Source organism: Maylandia zebra, linkage group LG3 (genome assembly GCF_041146795.1).
Source record: "Maylandia zebra isolate NMK-2024a linkage group LG3, Mzebra_GT3a, whole genome shotgun sequence".
Lineage (NCBI taxonomy): Eukaryota > Metazoa > Chordata > Actinopteri > Cichliformes > Cichlidae > Maylandia > Maylandia zebra.
In genome coordinates this window covers 45,752,339-45,774,631 of record NC_135169.1, presented here as the reverse complement: position 1 = coordinate 45,774,631, position 22,293 = coordinate 45,752,339, and the positions used below count along the sequence as shown (strand labels likewise).

General features: G+C 42.6%; 1 protein-coding gene across 4 annotated transcripts in view; it reads left to right on the top strand.

The window, feature by feature from the left end:
• The window catches only part of nlgn2a (neuroligin 2a), a 243,817-nt gene that overhangs the window by 156,817 nt on the left and 64,707 nt on the right, over window positions 1–22,293 (top strand). For all 4 annotated transcript variants that reach the window (XM_076881939.1, XM_076881938.1, XM_076881937.1 and 1 more), the window contains one exon: window positions 2,435–2,584. In XM_076881939.1, the coding sequence (XP_076738054.1) occupies window positions 2,435–2,584 (150 nt within the window). The remainder of the gene's footprint in view (window positions 1–2,434; window positions 2,585–22,293) is intronic.

The following is a 22,293-nucleotide window of genomic DNA, read 5'->3' as shown; positions in this document are numbered from 1 at the left end:
ATATATTATATATAAGAGAAAATAAGGAAATAAATAACACAGTAGGTCTACATTAACTGAATACCTTCAGCTTGCCTCAGAAATTCATGTTTACAATATATTGCAGAGAATATGTTTTTAAGTACTTGTTTTCACATTTTTAAGCATTATTATTTAAGTTAGTGTTGTCCAGGCAACACTAGTTTAAATCCATCCATCCATTTGCGTCCGCTTATCCTTTTCAGGGTCGCTGGAGCCTATCCCAGCTGTCATAGGGCGAGAGGCGGGGTACACCCTGGACAGGTCGCCAGTCTGTCGCAGGGCCAACACACAGGGACAGACAACCATTCGCACTCACACTCACACCTAGTGGCAATTAACCTATCCCCACAACTTAGTTTAAATCACTATAGCTAATAATCCGGTTGTTCAGTGATGACGCGACGAATCCTACTTCCGGGTCTAAAGTAGTCTGCGTTTAATATGGCTTTTGTGTTGTTAACATGTTTAATGTTATGTATTTTCTTCTATTTAATCTCAAAAAGCTCCTAAAACAGTCAGTGATCGCTGTTGACCTCCCTCGGCTTTTATTACCGCTAATCATTTATTTAAGCTCAGTTTTTAAAACCTTACGATGTAACTACAGCCCAGCCCATGCAGCAGTATATGAATGACTAACCTCGTATTGTGGATGGATTATCTCAGTTGTTCTCCTGGCTGAAGTTTGGTCCTTTTACAGCATCCTGCCATGCAATTACATTTGTTCCTGACCACCGAGAACACTCACGTCAACTTTTATCGAGTGGAAAAAAAGTTAGCTTGTTTATATTATGCTAACATAGCTGTGTGTCGCTAGCGGTCACGTAGCACATCATTATATACCAGCTAGCCCAACTTCAGTAACCCTACAAACGTCACTGCTGTTTAGTTTTCTGTCTTCATTTATGCTGGAAGTGATAACAGAGCTGTACGTTTTAATTTGTTTCCAAAACCCTGCAGTCAGGACATGCTATATTGTATTTAGATAGAAGCTAGCGAGCTAACTTCCTGCTAACTTCTAACTCCGTTAAATGTCATAAATTCCGTTTTCATGGATGCCTGGATGTTAAACTCAATTGTTACACCTGGTAGAGCAGAACGCTGATCATTTTATTAAAGATGAAAGACTTTAGACAGTTTTTCAACTCTCAGTAATGCCATAGTGATCGTTTGATATATGGACCTGCAGCGGAGTTTAGGCCCAGACACGGCTAGTGACGTCAGACTGAACAACCAGATAGACAGATCCTGCCTCCAGTTTGCACATTTATACTTACTTTCAGTAAAATAAATACAGAAAACTTTACGGGAAGCAACTCTGGAGCTAAACTTTGTTTTCTAATGTTCTTGCGTAACATTTTCATGGGTAACTTTTTAGCTATCTTTCCATTTTTCACCTCCAGGCGGGACCCACCAACAATTTGTGCCAGTGCAAAAATGATAGCGTCCAAGAAAACTGTGTTCTTCTAGAGATTCCACACAGGGGAGTTGACCCAGAAATAGGTTTCTATAGCTGTCTCTGCAGCTCAAGGCGACTTGAAATTTGCATTTATGGGGGTTCCGAGTTCCAAGGTGCAAAATAAAATGAGGAAATTATGGAAATTTATTGCACACATGATATATTGAGAGCCAGTGGCCTTTTATTTTGTGTTGATTGCGCACTGAATGCTCTTCAGAGGGGAGTATACAGACATCAGCTCCACTCCTCTGGGGCCCGGCTTTGATATGTTTCCTAGTGTCATCCTGGTACCTTCTTTTTTACCTTCTGTATGTTGTGCCACATTGCTTTGAGTGTGTTTACTAGAGAGTGGCTGTTTGAACAGTGTTAAACATCTCTTCTCTGCAGCAGAGAGCTCTTTGGGGTGAACTCTGACACCAACACATTGAGCTACCCCATCATAAGAGCTGTTGTGCAGATATTCTGTGAATTTATCTGGACATTCTCTGTTGAAACTAATTGCCTCAGGCTGCCATCAATTTTCAGTTGCACACACAGATGCTTTTGCACTGCGCTAGGAATTGCATCAGTTTTAGTCAATCTGGGCCTCAGTGTGAAGTAAAGACTGATGCACGACAGGCTCTAATGTGAAGCACTACAGTAGCTGGTAATTTTCTTCAAGCCTTTTTTTTCTCGCTTTAATCACCAGGAAACATTTGACAAGATTCTCACGGTGGCGCCTCTCGTTACTGCCTGTTGTTAGAATCATTGGCTGAAATCTAAATGAGCTCAAGCCCATTTTTAAAGGTTGGCATCCAGCCGCAGTAAGTAATGCAGCACTGATCCAGTGCTGTGTTTTCATCACGCTGCAGTTTGTTCCATATACTATGGTCTAACACAATGTCTAATCATAACTGTGAATGCAGTCATTGACTTTTTGTTCTTTCACACTCTGTTTTTCCCTGTTTGTGCATGTAGATATCCGTGACCGCAGGAAGAAGCCGGTGATGCTGTTTATTCACGGCGGCTCCTACATGGAAGGCACAGGAAACATGTTTGATGCCAGCGTCCTCGCCGCCTACGGCAACGTGATCGTGGTAACCATGAACTACAGGCTCGGCGTGCTCGGTGAGTGGCCCTCATGACTTTTTCATGCTAACAGATTTGCACCAACAAATAGATTCGATTTATATTCCATATCTCCCCAAACGCTGAGCTAAAAGAACGTTTCTTCTTTTCTCTAAACTGAGTCGATGATGGGTGACATGAATAGAATCCATCATTGTAATGACAACCAGTCCAGGGCCTGATCGTTACAGCTCACTTGCTTATAGATTTCCCCTCACTGTCTAAACACCGATTGTGTAATTCTTTAATTTTCTTTGAATACTGATGGCCTTTTTTTTGTTTTTGTTTTTGTTTTTTACAAAACTTTTGCATTGTAAACCCTTTCTTGGAAACAGGGGGAGCTGAGATGAAGACACTAGCCAGACTCGTTCAGCTGAAACACACCAGAAAGGAAGTTTGGCTTGTCTTTACCCAGTTTGCAGTGTGAATAAAAAGAAATAAAAAATGTTACAATTCAAGCTTAGTTTCCATGGTATCCCTTGGTGATGGTGCCAGGATAGATCACGATCATTTGGTAAAGTTGTGGATAGTATTGTGGTGGAGCCTGATACAATGGGACTGGAAGGATCAAATTATAAAAATGTGCAAAGACTCCTTGAGTGTTTATGGTTAAATGCTGAAGTCTAAACCAGGTTGAATCAGGAGGACTGCAATTTATAAAGATGTGCACAGTTTTATCCATCCAGCCATTCGCTTCCACTTATCCTTTTCAGAGTCGTGGGGGGTGCTGGAGCTTATCCCAGCTGTCATAGGGCGAGAGGCGGGGTACACCCTGGACAGGTCGCCAGTCTGTTAAAGGGCTAACACACAGAGACAGACAACCATTCGCTCTCACATTCACACCTATGGGCAATTTAGATTGATCAGTTAACCTATCCCCACTAACTGCATGTCTTTGGACTGTGGGAGGAAGCCGGAGTACCCGGAGGGAACCCACATAAGAACATGCAAACTCCACACAGAAAGACCCCGGCCTAGTGGTGGAATTGAATTCAGAACCTTCTTGCTGTGCGGCAACAGTGCTAACCACCATCCCACCGTGCATCATGGTCCCTTTTCTCATAAAATAGAAGAACGCAGAATAAGTAGAATGAAGAGCAGGTAGAAGAGAAGGTAGATATGGTTTTGCAATGTATTAATCAGAAGAATTTTACTTTCAAAAATGTGGTCGAAGACATATATGGAGCCATAATCAACAGTGACTTATTTTAAGTTGGGAGTAATGAAGCACATGGCTTCATATGCACTAGATTTCTCCTAAAATTTAAAAAAAAAAAAATCTTACCTTAAATCGTGTCTAGATTTGTCTACATAATTGTTTCCCAACCACTGTGGATAGGTGTGCCATGAGAAATAATCAGGTGTGCCGTGGAAGATTATCTGGTTCAACCTGATTAGTAACGGGCAGATTGATTACTTTCTCTTCCACTAGAGGGCAGTACAACTACCTGCTCTCATTAAATGGGTTGCCAATAAAACAGAAGAAGACGAAGAAGAAATTACATAATAGTCATGCTGTGAGTGAGACGACAAAGCGTGTAATAAATAAATAGATAAATATTTGAAAAGAAAACGTAGTCAATCTGACCTGGATCCTGGAGAAAATTCCGACCCAGATGAAGCCCTGGCATGAGTAGTGGTCAAAAGAAAGCAAAAAAAGTATACTGGGGACAAACCAAACCAATTCCACTGTGCCTGGTGCGCAGGGGGAAAATGATCAATATCCTTTTTGTGACATTTTTGTTTGGTGGTGTGCCGTGTGATTTTTCTAATGTGAAATATGTGCAGTGGCTCCAAAAGGTTGGGAAACACTGGTCTACATAGAGTTAAAGTTAAAGTGCTGCGAAAAACTGTTTACACCCTTCCTGACTTTTTTTTTTTTTTTTTTTTTTGCTTATTTATTATCCTTGCAGCACTATGTTAATAAGTAATTGCCCTCTAAACCTAATAACTGGTTGTGCCATCCTTGGCATCAACAGCTGCAATTAAGTATTTGTGATAACCGGCAGTGAATGTTTCACAGTGCTTTGGAGGAACTTTGGCCCACTCTTCTTTGTAGAATTGTTATAATTCAGACTGAAAAGTATTAACAGACTGCTTAAGGTGATACCAAAGCATCTTATTTTGTTTGGTTTCTTTTTGAGCTATTCAGAGGTGGACTTGGATAACCCAAATGCAACCAACACCTTCAGAGCACAATGATGGTTGGACATTGTCCTTCAGAATTTCCTGATACAGAGCAGAATTCATGTTTCCCTCAATTATGGCAAGTCTAACAGGTCCCGAGGCAACAAAACAGCCCAAGACCGTTACACTACCACCATGTTTGACTGCTGGTGTGATTCTTGTAGCATCATGAACTCTGAACTTGACTGAGGCAAGTGAAGCCTGCAGGTCTTTAAGTATTGTTCTGTGTTATTTTGGGACCTGATGAGTCATCAGTAGACTCTTGGAGGAATCTTGGTAGGCCAGTCACTTCAATACTGGAGTCCTAAAGCCTTAGAAATGGCTCTTTTCAGACTGATAATAAAAGTATGTCAGCTTTTTCATTATGTGGTGGCATGATTTGTTGCTTTGTGAGATCTTTTAGCTTACTTACTTAATTCTCGTACTCTTGTCACTAGGGCTGCCACAAACGATTATTTTGATAGTCGACTAGTCACCGATTATTTTTGCGATTAGTCGACTAATCAGATCATCATCCATTGGACGTAAAACTACAGCTTATTGCACCAGCAGCATCTGCTCTTATATAACTATCATTAGCTTACAGCTTTAAGTGTTTAAGGTAAGTGCTAACTAAAAATAAAGACAAGATGATAGTTTATTAAATTTTAATGAAATTTGCAGATTGTTTCGGTGAAGTTTAATAAACTCCTTGCTATCTAAAATATAACAGGACACCGGAGTAGATTCTGGAGCATCTCACACTTCTGATAATCAGCTGTCTGCTTGACGTTTATTCAGCTGTGTAAAAACTATAACTTTAATCTCAGACAAACTGATTTACTCAGGAACAAATAAAATACTAAAAAAAAGCCAAACAATAACATTTTTAATTTATCTAAGTGACTCATATATATTTAACCTGAGTAGCGAAAGACGGCGGTGGGTTTGAAAACGATTTGCGGGGAGTCCGGTGTTCTCACGGCGCTAGTGAGCCTAGCCCCCGGCTCGCTAACGAGCTAGTGGGTAACAGACGTCTCCGAAAACGTCGGAGCGCTTTTGAAAATATGTGGTGTCCTGATAAACTGAGCAGATATTTGAGGTTTAAACAGCTACATTCTCGCCTGAAAATATGTTAAACGTTTATTTTGTGACCCAGAAAGAATAATAAGAGTAACATTAAAACTAACTAGCTGCCGCCATTGTTGGAAACTGAGCTGGGCTGCGCTATGAATTCTGGGACACAGCTGCTTCTTCTTCTTCTTCGGGGTTTAACGGTAGCTGGCATCCTTGTACATGCAATGCTGCCATCTTCTGTTTCAGTCCGTTATTACACTCTTAAATCCTGCCACTTATTCCTGCGTCTTTTGTGATCTTACAAAGCTTCAAACGACGTGTCGACTATTAAATCAGTCGTCGACGATTTTGATAGTCGACGTAATCGTGACTAGTCGACAAATCGTGGCAGCCCTACTTGTCACCATACATCCTGTTTTTTTATTTGGCCACTGAGTCCTGCATTGCCAGGAAGTCTATTAAACATAGGAGTGGAAGAAGAGAACAAGCATGCAAATCATATACAGATGTGGCATTTTTACTGACGTGGAAATGCACCTCACAATTCCTCATTTTAACTGCACGCCCTCGCCCAGAACCTCCAACTTTCAGATGACTGTTTTGCAGATGTATAATTCATTCCACAGAGAGTAGGCATTGTAAAAAACAAAAACAAAAAAAACCAAACCTTTGCGGAGTATTTTGGTAGGGGAAGGTTTGGTTATGATGCACTTTTGAGCTGTTAGTACCAGCGGCAGCACTGAGAGAAAGTGAGGGATTTGGAAAGTGGTTAAAGTGGCTTTACAGGCCCGGTGTAGCACGCTGTAACCTGTCTGCTCAGTTCACTGTGAGATCTGCCAGCACACTATTGTCTGCCACCTCAGCTCTCCAGCACGAGCGCGTCATCCCTTTTTTGAAAATACACTCGACTTCTCCTCTTTGTTACCGCACTCTGTCTCGCTCCACTGAGACCAAGTAATTTAGCTTGGAGAGGAGGAACATGCCTCTAAGGAGGCAGGTGCTAACTAAAGGAAACTAAGTGCTTTAGATATTTCATTAGCCGAAGAGAGAGCGGGCTCCTGGAAGCTGTTTTAAAATAGGCAGCCTGGCTTTGATTTGTTTTGTTTCTTTCTTAAAGGATGTTGCTGTGTTGTTTTTGGAGCATTTAAACCGCCTTTACTGCGGTGACACATTTTCATTTGCATGCAATTACCTAAAGTGTTTGCTTTTCAGTGCTTCCCTATTGAATTCATCAGCATTTTTTGCTACAGTGAATAACAGAATGCAATATGAAATATCTATTAAAGGACTGTTAAAAGGCCTTTTTGTTGCTTTTGTTATTGTTGATTGCTGCTATCTATAAAAGTGTAATTCTTCTCATCAAGTTAATTGTTACAGAAAAGTGCTGGTAACGAGTTTGTTACTTTGTTAAGAGTGACAGTTTTAGCCAAAATCTAGCCGCTGTGGTTTAGAGTCAGCGCTAGTGTCATTCTCCTCCTAAAAGTGCTGCCACCAGGGTTGTGGAGCTGTAATTAGCTCCAATTAGCTTGCAGGTGAAGTGGTGCTCATTAGCAGCCGGCACACACTTGTTATCATACAGAATATTGTGAATACTACTGCAATGCCATGGCTATCCTGAGTGCTATCACGCTAGCTAACCTGACTGACACAACTGTAAAAGTGTGAAAAAGGTATTTTCTTTTTTTTCTTCTGTCAAATTGAAATGATTGAGAAAAACATGGGAGCATGCTAGTATTTCTCATGGTACCAGGTAGTTTATTTCATGTTTACAACATTTAATAGAGAGGAAGCACCAAATCACAGTTAGCTTTACTTTACTCATCTTACCTCTGTTAGTCCTGAATTTGTGTCTGGAGGTAGTCGAATATCATCTGAACAGCTAAACTCATTGTAAATTACAGTATATTTGCCATATCCTTTATTCCCTTTGAAACTCATGTAGTTATTTGAGCTATTTTTATAGCTTTAACAGCTAATGGCAACAGCAGACTACTAAGTAAAATGTTGAAGAAGTAGAAGTACACTGTCACTGTTAATACAGGAACTAAGAGGGTAAAAGCAGCAAGGCCCTGCTAAACAAATGTACTTGATTTCCTTGACTTCCTTAGAAGTGCATCAAGAGTGAGGACCACTATAAAAGAACAATTTGGCAGCTTGTTGTTAAGCGCATTCAGGTTTGTGTTACCACAATGCCACAGAGGAACCTTATCAACAGTTGTTATTGCCCATCAGTCTGCGTGTCTGTTACGTGGCATTAATGATCAAAGCAAGCAAACATGTGAGAGATTGATAGTCATACAGAAAGCAGTTACTAAATAAAAGAGCTTTTCAATCATTGTGTGTACTTTTGTTTAACCATGGCTGTATATTAGCCAGCTTAATGCTTATATTTTTGTGTATGTATGAAAAAGAATCCACAGTGCTTAGGACCAGCAGTGGATCAGTTTAGACCAGATGGGCCACCAAGCTTGTAATAGACTGGCAGAAACCCTGTTTCTGAAAGGAAAAGCAATTCTAGCAAAGTTCCAGGTTAGATGAACTTGGGAATAGAAAGCAAAGGCTAGTTTCCTGTTTTTCTCAACATAACAAGGGGATTGGTAACTTTTCAGGCATTAGGTTTCTACCTCCAGACTAAAACCTGGCTACACTGTTGGCTTGTTAACTTGTTAATTCGTGCTCCCAGCGCTCTTTGATTTGTTTTTATCAGTAAGATGTAAATAGTTTTTTTATATGTGGTCAACGACAGCGTCACATATCTGTTAGTACTCTTATAGAGCAATGCTGTATGATAGCTCTGCATACTGAGGATATTCATAGTGCTGTTTCATGCCAGCTTGAACCTGGTGTGTTGACTTTTAGAAGAAAGTAATCCTGTACAAAAGACATTTAAATGTGTGGATTACAAATGTACTTTTCAAAGATGATAAAAATAAGTCAGGTGTCGCAGCGGCATTAGATTCTCCCCGAGTATCACGCCCTACCTAATGACGTGAGCATTAGGTTGGACTTAATTATCTGTCCTTGTATGTTACATCTCTCTCCCTCCTTCCAGTCCTCCAGCTGCAATTCTGCATTTTCTTCTTCCTGCACCCTGTCTGTAACTCTCTCATCACATTCTTTGAGTCAAGGAGAAAGCAAATTGCGGGGGAGACTTTGTCATTTGTATGCAAAGAGACGGCCACAGCCATCTCCCAAATATGAGAGCCATCCAGAGCAATTTGGCCATGATTGGGAGAAATGTGAGTAATCTTTCACCCCATGCATCCTGCATGATGGATGGCATTTTCCTTTGACAGAGAGAGGCAAAGCTAGTGTGGGGTTAGAAGCGAGCGTTTGTGTGTTTAGAGGTGGTGTGCACCAGGCACGTGTAGGTGCATGCAGTCATGCATATCAATGTCTGCTCTGTGGATACGCTGTGCGATGGTTTCTGCTGTTTGTGTTCTTGCTTCAGCAATCCGACATGTCGATTTGGAAGGGCGATGCAGGAATTATTGATACAGAAGCTAGATGTGGCCACGTGATATGAAAACTCGAAACAGCGTGTGTTTCTGCGCAGGCCGACGTCTTCGCATGAGATTATATTCGATATCATCAGCGATGCAGCCTTCCGGTGCTGCAGTCAGCAGTGCAAGAGTTCAGTTTTGTGGTCTTGGTTTACGAAGCCTACCACAAATTAGTCTGGGTCTCGCAAAGTTTCCTGTGCTGTATGGTTTCGACGTCGTGATGTATTTAATTACCCTGATCATATAAATGATTAAAGCTGGAGTTGAGTTAATTGGAATGCACTGCTGCTAATTAGGACTTAAAGCTGGTCTTTGAAACATGCCTTGCCCATACTGTATCTGGAGAGCAAAAGGAAGTGCAATTTATTCTGCTCCTGAACTTGAATCTGGTTGTCAAAACTTATAAACACATAAAATTCAAATCATTTAATGTATAGTAAATGTTTTTGGCACAGGTAGGGGTGGGCGACTTGATGAAAAATAACGACTATCGATGATAGGCTGAGCCCATCGGCGATTTATTTATTTATTTATCTGCTCATGAGTAAGTTTGCTAATAATGATGGAGCTAATAGAAGCAGTCAACAGAATAATAATGCTGTTTTAACAGCACCCTCTTTCATCTGCCCCCACCTCATCTGCTTGTTGATGGAGGTGCAGAAACTGGTGATAGCCTATCATACTCAGCCGGATGGTGGACACGTACATGCTCATGCAACTTAGTCGTGTTTGAGTACTTTGCTTGCACTATACATCTGAACTAGTGGCACGCCGCTTTGGTTACATTCTTAGGTTTACCTCTTTCATCTGGATTAAAGCCAATGGCAACCTTACAATTTTTTAGTGCTATGAGCGTTAACGTGCCGTAATCACGACTAACGCGATTAATAATTAACCCATCTGGAGCGCAGACTGAGTCAAAATCCCTCTGTCATCAGTCATCAGTGTTCTCTTTTTATTTCTCAAGTAATAATAATGGATTGCATTTAAATAGCGCTTTTCAGGACATTCAAAGCACTTTACAATTCCACTATTCATTCACTCTCACATTCACACACTGGTGGAGGCAGCTACAGTTGTAGCCACAGCTGCCCTGGGGCAGACTGACAGAAGCGAGGCTGCCATATCACGCCATCGGCCCCTCTGGCCAACACCAGTAGGCTGTAGGTGAAGTGTCTTGCCCAAGGACACAACGACCAGGACAGACAGAGCTGGGGTTCAAACCGGTAACCTTCCAGTTACAAGATGAGCTACCCAACCCCCTGAACCACGGTCGCCCCATCAAGTGTATATACATGTATGCATACTGGAGAATATTAGAAGCTCTTTGGCAATGGCAGACTTGTGACGTGTTTTAAAAGCTAGCTGAGTTTTTACAGGATCTTAGTTCCACGCAACACTCTGACAGCTGTAGTTGTCTGTGGCTTTGAAAGTTTCTCTTCTTTCAGGCTTTTTTAGTGCATGTTTAACAGGTCTGATGCCTCTTGTTAACAGGGTGTTATTCAGAATTTGTTGTTGAATAGCAGTTACCAAGCAGCTTCTAGATGCCACCTTGTGATGATAGTCATAGCACATTGCATCCTACCAAGGTTAAAGTTACAATGGTTTGATGTATAACGTACAGAATTGTCATGCAAAAAAAGGGATATATAACCCTAAGTTAAACTGTCTAGCGTTGACTCGCTATAACAGTTAATGTGAGGTTTCCTGATGGTTAGGGACAAATGCAATCGCATGGCAGGATGCTGTAAATGTTCCAAACTTCAGTCAGGAGAACAACTGAGATAATCCATCCACAATACGAGGTTAGTCATTCATATACTGCTGCAGGAATACAAAGCATTAAAACATGTTAAAAAAAAAAGCAACAGCTTTAATAAACACAGAGTAGTTTGGACCTGGACCTGGAAGCAGGGTTCACACGTCATTGCTGTTACAATACACTCAACACTGTCTACAGGGTGAGCCATTTATATGGATACACCGTAATAAAATGGGAATGGTTGGTGATATTAAAGTCCTGTTTGTGGCACATTAGTATATGTGAGGGGGCAAACTCCTCAAGATGGGTGGTGACCATGGTGGCCATTTAGAAGTCAGCCATCTTGGATACAACTTTTGTTTTTTCAATAGGAAGAGGGCCATGTGACACATCAAACTTATTGGCAATGTCACAAGAACAGCAATGGTGTGCTTGGTTTCAACGTAACTGTCTACTGATGAGCAAAAAACTATTTTGTCCTGATTTCCAATTAAAAAAGGGAAAAAATCCTCTTTCTTTCGAGGACTAAAAATATTTGAAGCAGGTGACAGTCAAATTGTTCTCTGTGTTGAACCCGGGTAGTGTTTCTATACTGCTTTTCAAATCTTACCCACAATTCAAAGCACTTTATTTAGTGAGATGTACTCCACTCTTACCTTCATCCCAGACTGCAGCTCCCGCCTTTATCCTGGTTAGTGCTTTGCTACTTCTGCGGCCTATTTAGATCGCCTCTCCCTTGTGGCAACTTGCTCCTTAATCCATCCATTGTAAACCCTTCACAGCATCTCATTTAGCGAGTTACAATCCTAGTCAGGACAGCAGAGTCGCTCTGTGTCCTGTGGGAAGAAAACCTCCAAAAACCATTTCTTGAAAGAACTAGTCTTGACTTATTATAATTTCTTTTTAATAATAATGTAAAAATTCCCCCACTTTGCTTCTTTTTTTATTATTATTCGAAAACAGTTATTAAGGAATAAAGGCATAGCTGGGATTTACATTTCCATTAGCATGTAAATAAATAGTTTCTCTCGCTCTCTCTGCTAATCGCTCCCCTCTGGGCTTTATCTATATGTTTGTGTCTGTGTGTGCGTGATAGAGTTGATACGTGAGCATTTAAGAAAAACAAAATGAAAGTCGAGCACAGACAGGATGGCAGTAATAGAGGTTGGGGGTCTTTTTTTTCCGTCTGGCTGATTGAGAGATGTGATTTTTCTCTCTCTGTCTTCCCTGACGCCCTTATTTAACAGCTGCCTCGCCAGCCGTGGCGGCGCTACACAAATGCTAACCACCGTGGAATTATTCACCTAGCAGGACACGCCTGACTCTGTGCGTATGCTAATGCGGTGGAGTCGTACCTGTCTGCAGCCAGACAGGCGGGCTTGCAGCGAGACGGGCTTCGAAGGGGTAGAGAGGAGCAGCAGGCAGTCTCCGGCGAGGTCTCCGCAGGGAATTCGGCCGAGTTAAATATGTAATGAAAAGCTTCACCGGGCCACCGAGCAATTGACCTTGGCTCGGCTGCCGTGGAGACAGACGTGCTTACAGTACATACGTCACCTCCACCCCAGCAAGCTTTTTACATCCCTCGGCTGCCTGAGAGGAGAGAAAATGAGACTGTGCATTCATTCAGACATTAACAATGATGATAAGAGCACAGAGGTGGAACAGCATGGCACAAAGCTTATAGAATTTGTTATTTTTAGTGCTGCAACCCCTTGCATGGATGTAATGTATGCCGCCTGTGTGTGTGTGCGCGGCCAAGACGCTCTGAGAATACAGGGTGAGAGATTTTAAGAGATGAGAGAAGTGACAGTGGGGGAGAGTGAGGGCAGAGAGCAGGAGATGAGGGAGGAGAGGGGCTCCATTTGCCTGCGATGCTAAAAATAAAACTTGCATATTTTTGAGTGTGCACTAGAGTAGACATTCAGCTAGGGCACAATTATATATGCTTCATGCTGCTGTCTGTGCGCACGCACGCAGGAGCGATGGCATTGACTCTTCATTACAGTACGCACACACACACACACACACTTTTTTACACTGTTACTTTTGAATTGGTATTCATAGAGCGTGGATTTGAAAAATGTCTCCTCCAGGCTTCTGTGGGGGGTCTTTAGTTGCGGGGGGTGGGCTGCGCGTGCCGTACTACAGGCAGACATCAGTGTGAAACGTGACCTGACAGGACCAGAGAAGATATTAAGACACGCGCGGGCTGTACACCACAGCCAACCGCACGCATGCACGCGCGCACACAATATTCTCAGTCTCCATAGCAACCCCCGACAGAATTGATGAGCAAAGTCCTATTGACTCTGTGTGAGAGGAGAGAAAGGGGGACCATAGTGTCTTAAGTGTGTGTTGGGCGGTATAGAGTGTGACTTTGAGAAAGAGGACAGGCTGGTCCACTGTTTTCTGAGAGGGGATTAGCACCTCAGCTAGCCTCTGTCTCACACACACACACACACACACACACACACACACACACACACACACACACACACACACACACACACACACACACACACACACACACACACACACACACACACACAGGTGAGACGCTCTCCTGCGCTGACACACACATTAACACAGTTTCAGGCGTGTTTTCAGACATCCCTCATGACTTCTTTTCATCTGTCCCCAGACGTTGTTTCTCCTCTGTTTGTCCATGGCCTTGATGCTCAGCCAGTCAGTCAGCTGATCTGACTCCTACTTTCTCATCTTCTCTTCTGCTCTCATCATAATTCACCTTAAAGGAACTTCCAATAATCCTAATAGGGAACCATTCCCACTAGTGACGGTTTTTCTTATTTCAAGAGGACACCCGCTGCTTATGCCAACACCCACTCTTTCTTCTCCAAGTCAGAACCGTGGCTTCTCTTTCAATTAATCCAATACAATACAGTAAAAGTATTGTATTGAAAGTCTCTTTTCTCTTGCAAGGCAGTATTGAATCATGTGTTTTGGAGTTTGGTTATTATTTCACTGTTCCTTTTGTTGCCATAAAAAATAAAGCTTGTGTAGCGAGGTGGCACAAAGGACAGTCTGTACGTCATGAAAGTAATCCTTGTATTACCACTTTATTTAAAAAGCACCTGAAATTGATTTATGGAAATGCAGATTGTATCTGTCACCTGCATGAAACTAGCATCTGCTAGCTAAACACAGGCTTTTAGCAAAGGAAAACTGCTACTCTTCTAAAAGATGCTACTGATGTCCACAGAGTGATAATATCGTGCAGCGAGACCCACTCAGTACATTCAGAGGCACTCGTAATGTAGTGTGCATGCCCTCTGGACTATGTAACTAATATGCACAAGGAGTTGCAACAGGGTGTTATGTTACCTTCAGGCAGTAATGTTATAATGTGACAAGTTACTTTCAAAGGTCACTTTATCCAGCAGTGCTTCCTACCTTCACATCTCCAACATTATAAATCTGTAAAGACTTTGAGTTTAGATTTAATCATAAAGAACAGCCACAGTGTCATAAAAGCTTCAGTGTTTTTTTTCTAAATGATTCAAAAGCTTGCCTTTCCCACTGTTGCAAACGATCAGCCCTCATTGTAGCCTGAACACCTCATAGTATCCCAACAGACCGCAGGCTAACTTTTAGTTCCTAATGTTTCTAAAAGTACATCCTTCAGCGATCTGGTCCTTCACCAGTGGAATCAGCTCCCAGTTTGGATTCAGGACACAGAAACCATTTCTTTACTTTCTAATGAAGCTAATAGTCAAGGCAGGATTAGTTGACCCGGAACCATGTCTTACTTACACTGCCATAGGCCCAGGGTACTGAGGAACTTCCCATCATGCAATTTCTTCTTCACTCCCATCGGTTTTACTCTCCATGTGCTTACATGCCTCTGCTGCATGCCATTTTGTCTACTTTCTCCTGTCCTGTTTTGTTTATGGTCTCTTTCTGCTCTGCTGTTTTGGTTCTTCAGGGGGTTTCTTCCTGTTAAAGCAGAGTTTTTCCTTGACGCTGTTGCCAAGTGCTTCCTCATCGATTCTTGGGGTTTTCTCTAATATTGTAGGGCCTTATCGAAAACACCTTGAGATAAGATGTTCTCGAGATGTTCTTGGGCACTGGTGCTATATCTACATGACACTGAATTAACCTTGAACTGAACTGCATTAGAACAGAGTTAACAGAGGTGGATGACAGTCTTAGAGTTTATATTAGTGACCTAAAGCACAGTGAATCATTTTTCTTGTCTCTTCATCTTTTTCATTGACGTAATCCAGTGTTGGACTCAAAACTGGGCTTTGTTGGGGGTTATATAACACTTGACGTGTTTCTTTACTGGGCACAAATCTGATAATTCCCATTGAGACCTGGCTATAAAACCATAGGCGGCCACCCTCTTTACCTTCTTACTACTTTTACCTTCTCTTCTCCATTTGCTCCCATGTTTTGTCCTCTGCTCATCTTCTGTTTCATTTACCTCCAACTTCTGACTCCCATCCTCACACACAGTGCGTGGTTTGCTTTGGGTGCTCTTTTAAAAAAAGAGTTATAGGGCAAATTACCCTGATGTATGTCTCACATGTCAAACAATCAGCTTGGTAAGTGAGAAACCATGGGCTGGTAATAGCTGCGGATGGATCATCATTACAGAGGGATGACAGCCGTTTGAATCATCGCGCAGCGCTACAGGGCTAACTGGGGGACTTAGTTCTCCCATGGGGATAGCGGAGTTGTTTGGGGAACCAAACGATCATCCGCGTGCATCTGTACATTCAGACTGGCGCTCATAAAGACAGGCTGTTAGCGAGTGTAAACACTGCTAAGAAAAGCAGTCAGCATTTGTATGTGGAACCCGCCGCGGTGCCGTGTGATGTTTGTGTCAGCCTTTGAGCTCTCTTTGCACGCAGCCAACACAAAGACGTAATAATTAACATATGGCATTAGGATTCTACACTGCTGTGTATTTAATGCTCACTGCACTGTAGGCTGTGCGTGTGTTTGTTTCTCTTAGCATTCACTCAAACAGAAGTATGTGCTTTGGTTGCAGTGAATTACTAATGTAATCACAAACACGAGCCGACTTTTCTGTGAACAAGAAGCTATCCCCCATTGAAAGTGTTACACCATTAAATGTGATTTTCCTTCATTTCTTTCTTTCTTTATGTTTTGCCTTCTGTTCTGCTTCGTCTTAAGCTTGAGCTTGTTTTTAATGATTTTCCGAATACTCCCAAACACCTCTCCATGATCCTGTGAAGTTGATGCTGTCACCTGTGAGTTATGTGTGAGTTATGAATGACAGGTGATGGATTTTTCACCCGAGTGAATTAAAATGGCTTTCTTTGCCTCTCCTCTGACAGTATCCATGTTGTGTGGCTTTATTTGAAGTCAGTGCATCTACTGCTGTAAATTTATACCTGCTTGGGCGTTAAACATTAATGCCATCTAATATCTAAAACCAGGAGCCCTTCATGAAGCCATCTGGACCTGAGAGCAATGACAAAACACACAGAGTGTTGACATTTTGTAAAATTAGGATTGAAGTGAAATAAAGGTGAAAGCTGCCAATAAATTAGTTTGGCCCTAAAGGCATCTCATAATGTGAAGAATTGGATAGAAAGAAATTCAATAATCTGCTCTCGGTCAGCAGGATTGCAGCCTTGGGCGCTTAAAAAATTTAATTTCTTCTTCTGTTGTTTTAGCTGCTAGATTGTTGCACAGTGTTTAGAATTTCAATACATGTGGGGGATATTTTTAGAAACGCCTTAAGATCTTTAAAAAGATTGGGAACGTCGTCCTTAATGTCATCTGGTCTCATATCAGAACCACCAGGAATACGAGGAACTTTGTACCTCCAAACATTTATTCTTTGTGCTGGATAATCAGTCAAAAAAAGGTATTGCTGACTAGTCCTGGCCACCGTGATCAACCTAGGCTCACAGCAAAAATAGTAAAAGCTTTTACAAATGCTATAACACAGAGGTCCCCAACCCGCGGGCCACGGACCGGTACACGGACCGGTACGGAAATTTATGGTTTCCAGGTTTCCCTGGGTCTTTTCCTGTGTTGTAGTTGTGTGTCTTAGTTTGAAAGAAATATTTACGTGTTACCATAGCGACCAGAGAGCATTAAGAGGCAGAGAGGGGGATGTTACTCTCAATCTTGTTGCAGATTTAAGGTAATAAAGTTACACAATTACACAGTGAATTTGTGTTTTTTATTATTATATTTTAAAAAATACCACAGTTTCTGTCTTGGTCGTATCCTGTTGTATTTGTCCGCGACACCTTAAAGGCCGGTCCGTGAAAATATTGTCTGACATTAATAAAGGTTGGGGACCGGTGCTATAACATACTGTCTGTGATAGATTTTTACATCTTTAAAAAAGTGTTGTCTCACAATATAAATGATATAGCAGCTCCAGGTATTTACTTTCCTGAGTGTCTGCGATGATGACATCATTTTGAGGTCCTGTCCCTGAGACTTAGTATGTTTTTTTTCTTCTTTTTTTTTTTTACATAGAGGTACACACTGGACAGGGTGAAAGTCTGTCCCAGAGACAACCGCGCTCGCATTCACACTTAACTAAATAACTAGTAAGCCTAAGCCCAGCATATCTTTGGATTTTGGGAGGAACTCACAGGCTGGATTTAAACCCAGGACCTTCTTGCTGTGAGACAACAGCGCTAACCGCTGCTCCACCGTGCCGCTGTGCCCTGTTTATCTTCGCATCATTTCCTCACTGATTTACACACCGCCTGCTGTTTCCCATTACACCACCCTGCGCTTCTTCCTGTCAGCCTGCTCTGCTGTGACATCTTTCATTCCAGAAACACCAGGTCATCCCGGGGCTCCAGCTCTCTTGGAGTAGTCTTTTAGATGGGGCACAGCTGGACATCACAGTCGATCTGCGCTCTTCTTCCCTAGATCTCCACTAACACGCACGCAAACGCATGTCTGTCCTGCTATTACTGCTGCATTAACCTATCAGTGCTGGCTAACACAGCACCTGAGGCCAGAAGGGGAAGTGTGCGTGCTTCGTTGCTCGTGTTACGTATTCCCCTCTTCTGCTGCGCACACCGGGAATATGTGTGGCTACTCAAGTCATTTGCATTTTAGGACGGGCGAGGTCAAGGACAGAACTGCCCGGTGTTGACTGTGTTGGCCGTGATTGACAGGAGGAAAAGTATGATCATGGCAGAGGTGATAACACCTAACATCAACACACACACACACACATGCATAATTGAATGAGAGAGCAGAAGGGAGAAGGAGGTGGACAAAAGGGAAAGCAAGCGCAGCGCAGAGAGAGTAGTGAGAGAAATAGAGTTCACCCATCCGTGTAGCTCACTCTTCTCCACACACACACATGCCAAACACAGGCTGATCATAGTAACTCAGTGGCCCAGTAACAGATGCTGTGAGCAGTGTGGGAGCCAGGCTACACCTGCTCTCCTCTCCTCTGCGCCCTCCTCCACCTCCTTTCTGGTCCACGCAGTCAGACCCAGAGAGACGCAGTTCCTGCCTCTCCCCTTACCCAGCCATGTCACCTCTGAGCCAGGCTTACTCCATGTGCCACATCCCCCCTCCTGGCTATTCATCTGCCATCTTAGAGACAACAATCAAGTTATGGCATCATTAGTCCCAAAAGACACACGTATACAGAGTTGGTCACTGTCTGCTGCAGTTCACAGGTAAACACACTAAGGCTATGTCCACACGTACCCGGGTATTTTTGAAAACGCAGATTTTTCTATGCATTTGCGCCTTTCGTCCACACGTAAACTGCGTTTTTGGTCACTGAAAACGGAGATTTTTAAAAACTCCTGCCAGGGTGGATATTTTCAAAAACTCCGTTTTTGCGTTTACGTGTGGACGAGGTAAACGGAGAAAACGCAGCGTCAAAGTGTGCGCATTTTTTGACGTCACACTGTGCGCCACGTTATTGTTTCGGTGAAATGGATTTCTACAATACTGTTACTGTTAATTGTACTCCCTGCAGTGTTTAAATGCTTACATATACACACAGTTACTGTCCCTCCACACATATGACTCAGTTCTGCTTCTATTCGCCATCTTTGTTTACTTTTTCCCACCCAGGCTTATTGACTTCTGATTGGCCAACATTTCTACACGGCTAGGGATATAGCGCCACCTGCTGCTTTGGCATGTTCCTAACAGCATTTTCCTTCATTTTTGGCTTTTACGTGTGGACGGGATTTTTTTTATAAACGAAAACGGAAAATCTTCGTTTTCAAAAATACCCGTGTACGTGTGGACGTAGCCTAAGAAGTGTGCGTGCACGCCAAGAAGCTTCTGTCAGTTTATTAGAGCCAGGTTGTGAGTTTTAGATGTTCGGATCTAGCGTCTTGAATACCTACACACACTTTCATTTTCAACCTGTTTCAACACCTGGTTCTTTAATTGAAAACCTTACCTGGTTCTCCAAGGTGCCAGAGGTGTGTGTGCGTGAGGAGCATTTGCACTGACTCCCCTGCGCTCAACAAATTAAAGAATTTATGCAGAGGTGTTAATTTCATGGCAGTGATGGAATAGCCGATGAATATGTAGAAGGAGAGAGGCGGTGAGTATGTATGCGTTATCCACCTGCGCTGGATGAAGCGGTATAGGGCTCTCATTAGGAGCTGCTGCAGCTAATTATCTAATTAACCAGCCTATCCCGAGGAAGCGACCCCTTTGCCAATCAGCAAGCCTCAATGAGCTGCATTCACTAACCTAAAGGGAAGGCTGCAGCCGGCTGTGTATCTTTTTGCCGCATTTGCTTTCTGCAGCCTTGACATGCCCGCTCACACGTGTCTTTGGCTGAAACAAAGACGGCTGATGATAATGAACGTTTATTTGTTCCTCAGACAGCGCTGTCTTGTGGATGGACGCGTGTGGGCGCACAGACGTAGACGCTCTGAAAGGAGTTTATGTTTTCCTATGGAAAGCCCTGTGATCTGCTGAGCTATGAATGAGGCAGATGGTGCCTCTAAAGTGGTGCCACAACAAGCTCGAGCTCCTGTGTGGAACTGCGCTCTCTCCCTCTCTGTTGTTGGCTATTTCCTGAACCCTTCTGGAACATATCTCCATTTCAAAGTGCACTAAATGAATGACTGTTTCAAACTGTTACGTCTGCACAATCAGCCTGATCTGGGAAACACAAATGAAAATTATTGAAAGCTTTCATTTCATGAAGTAGATTTCAAAGCCTGGATGCACTTTCAGCTTGACAGAGACTAAGAAATAATGGAAGGGGGCATGTTTATGATCCGTGTGCATGCATGTGAACACTTCCCTGCATATCTCTCTACAAAATCTTGTTTTATCTCTTGTACCCTCTACTAGCTTTGCCAGTGTTTGTACGTACAGGAGTCTGCTCACAACAGTTGACTCTTGAATTAGTAATGTACACAATTATGGACAGCTTCATCCTCAGCTCCTAAATCCAGAAGGAAAAGGAGGAGACAAAACCATCAACCAGCTGTCTTTCTGGAAACCCCTCTCCCAAACAGCTATATCCAATCACAGCTTAGAAACCGGCACGAGAGGGGCCCGCAGTTAAGCTTTGGATTTCTTTCATATGCCAGCATGGTTTGCATGACTCCTGATAATCACAACAGTTATGTCTGTTCTTCCACCTGGCTCCCGCTGCGCTGCCAGCAACCCGCCCGATTTTTCCGTGCATCCGTCATGTGCTCTGCTCCGCCTGGCAGCAATATCCCATCCACAGCCCGTTCAACCCTGCGGAGATTTTTCATCTTTCATCTAGCTACGGGCCCCGATATATTTATCTATCAGTCACATCTAGCTAGCTCTGGGCCGTGATATAGCAGGCTTCATATCAAAATGTGTGTAAACAGTGCGTGGTGCTAGGCAACCAGACATGCCACAATTGTTGAGTGCAGCGTTTTAAATTGATTTCTGTGGTGGTCAAAATGGCTCTGTTGGTGTATGCAAAAAATTCAAATGATTTTAGATGATGCGGTTTTATTTGAACAGGGTTACATGACTGTAAAATGTCCTTGGCAGCTCTAGTGTGAACAAGCTTAGACCTCTGAAAAAGCAACCTGTTGCTCTTAGATAGTTGCTTCATTAATTGTGGCGATGCCAGTTACTCGGTGGTGAAAATTGATTTGATTCGACTGCATTACTTAGAGCAAGATGTTCATAGTGCTTCATACTCAACCATGGTCATGGCTAGAATGGTTAGCTTAACAGACATAGGAGTAGATAGCATAGGCGCAGAGCTTGGTGAGCGTACATGTTAAAAGAGGACAGGTGTGTGTGTGTGTGTGAGACCTCAGTCGATCAGTTATGTGTGAAAAGCGATGTCTACATGTCCTTTCTTATGTGGGTTGTGACATGCCTTGGATGTATTCACAGTTATGGCTGGAAGGTTTTCAGCAATGTATTCTAGTCTGCAGGTATGTAACCATCCTTATACTCTGCACTAGTACTTCAGCCCCCTGGGGATTAACCCACAACAAGATTCACGGACTGCACCAACCTTCCCTTCAGCAGAATTTTCACTTACTAAACGACTGCTTCTGTAAAATATTTGGATTCGGAGCGCTCTAAAAGGTGTGGTGAGATTCATTGGCTCTGTGGTGTTTTTATAATATCAAGTGTGTTTTGAAGAACCTTCATGCAGCACAATAGTGGAAATGAAATGCAGACACGAGTGTTTTGATACACGTTATTATCCGTATTCCGTCTGATCTTTGCTTTGACACGTTTGGTAGTCTCTGTTGTGCCCTTTGTGAGAAGCGTGTTCCCTCTCATTGGAATGCAGCAGAAGAAACAGTCGTGCTGAATAAATCCCGACCCTGGAAATCTGTTAATTGTTGCACTTGTTTATGCAGCGAGACTTTATTCATGTCATCATGTCCCTCTTTAGTAAGCTTTACTTACGCCACCTTCGCTCATTCCCGTGGTCACCTTACATGTTTTCCCTGCTTCCTCGTGCTTATTTTAATTAGAAATAAATGTGCTCATTAGCTGGATGATGAAAATGAGAAAGGATGCAAAAATTTAAAAAAATAACATTCAGCTCTGCTGATGAAGGAAATGGGGTGAATAAAATATTCCGTCTTTTTTCACATGCACAAAGATCCTTGCATAAAAACAAAGTGCCGCGACCGTTTGTTGTATTTTTTAGAAAGCAGAATTGTATCAAACGGAGGGTGTAGCCTTACACATGTAAACATGAGATGTCTGGGTGACTTTGAAGAAAT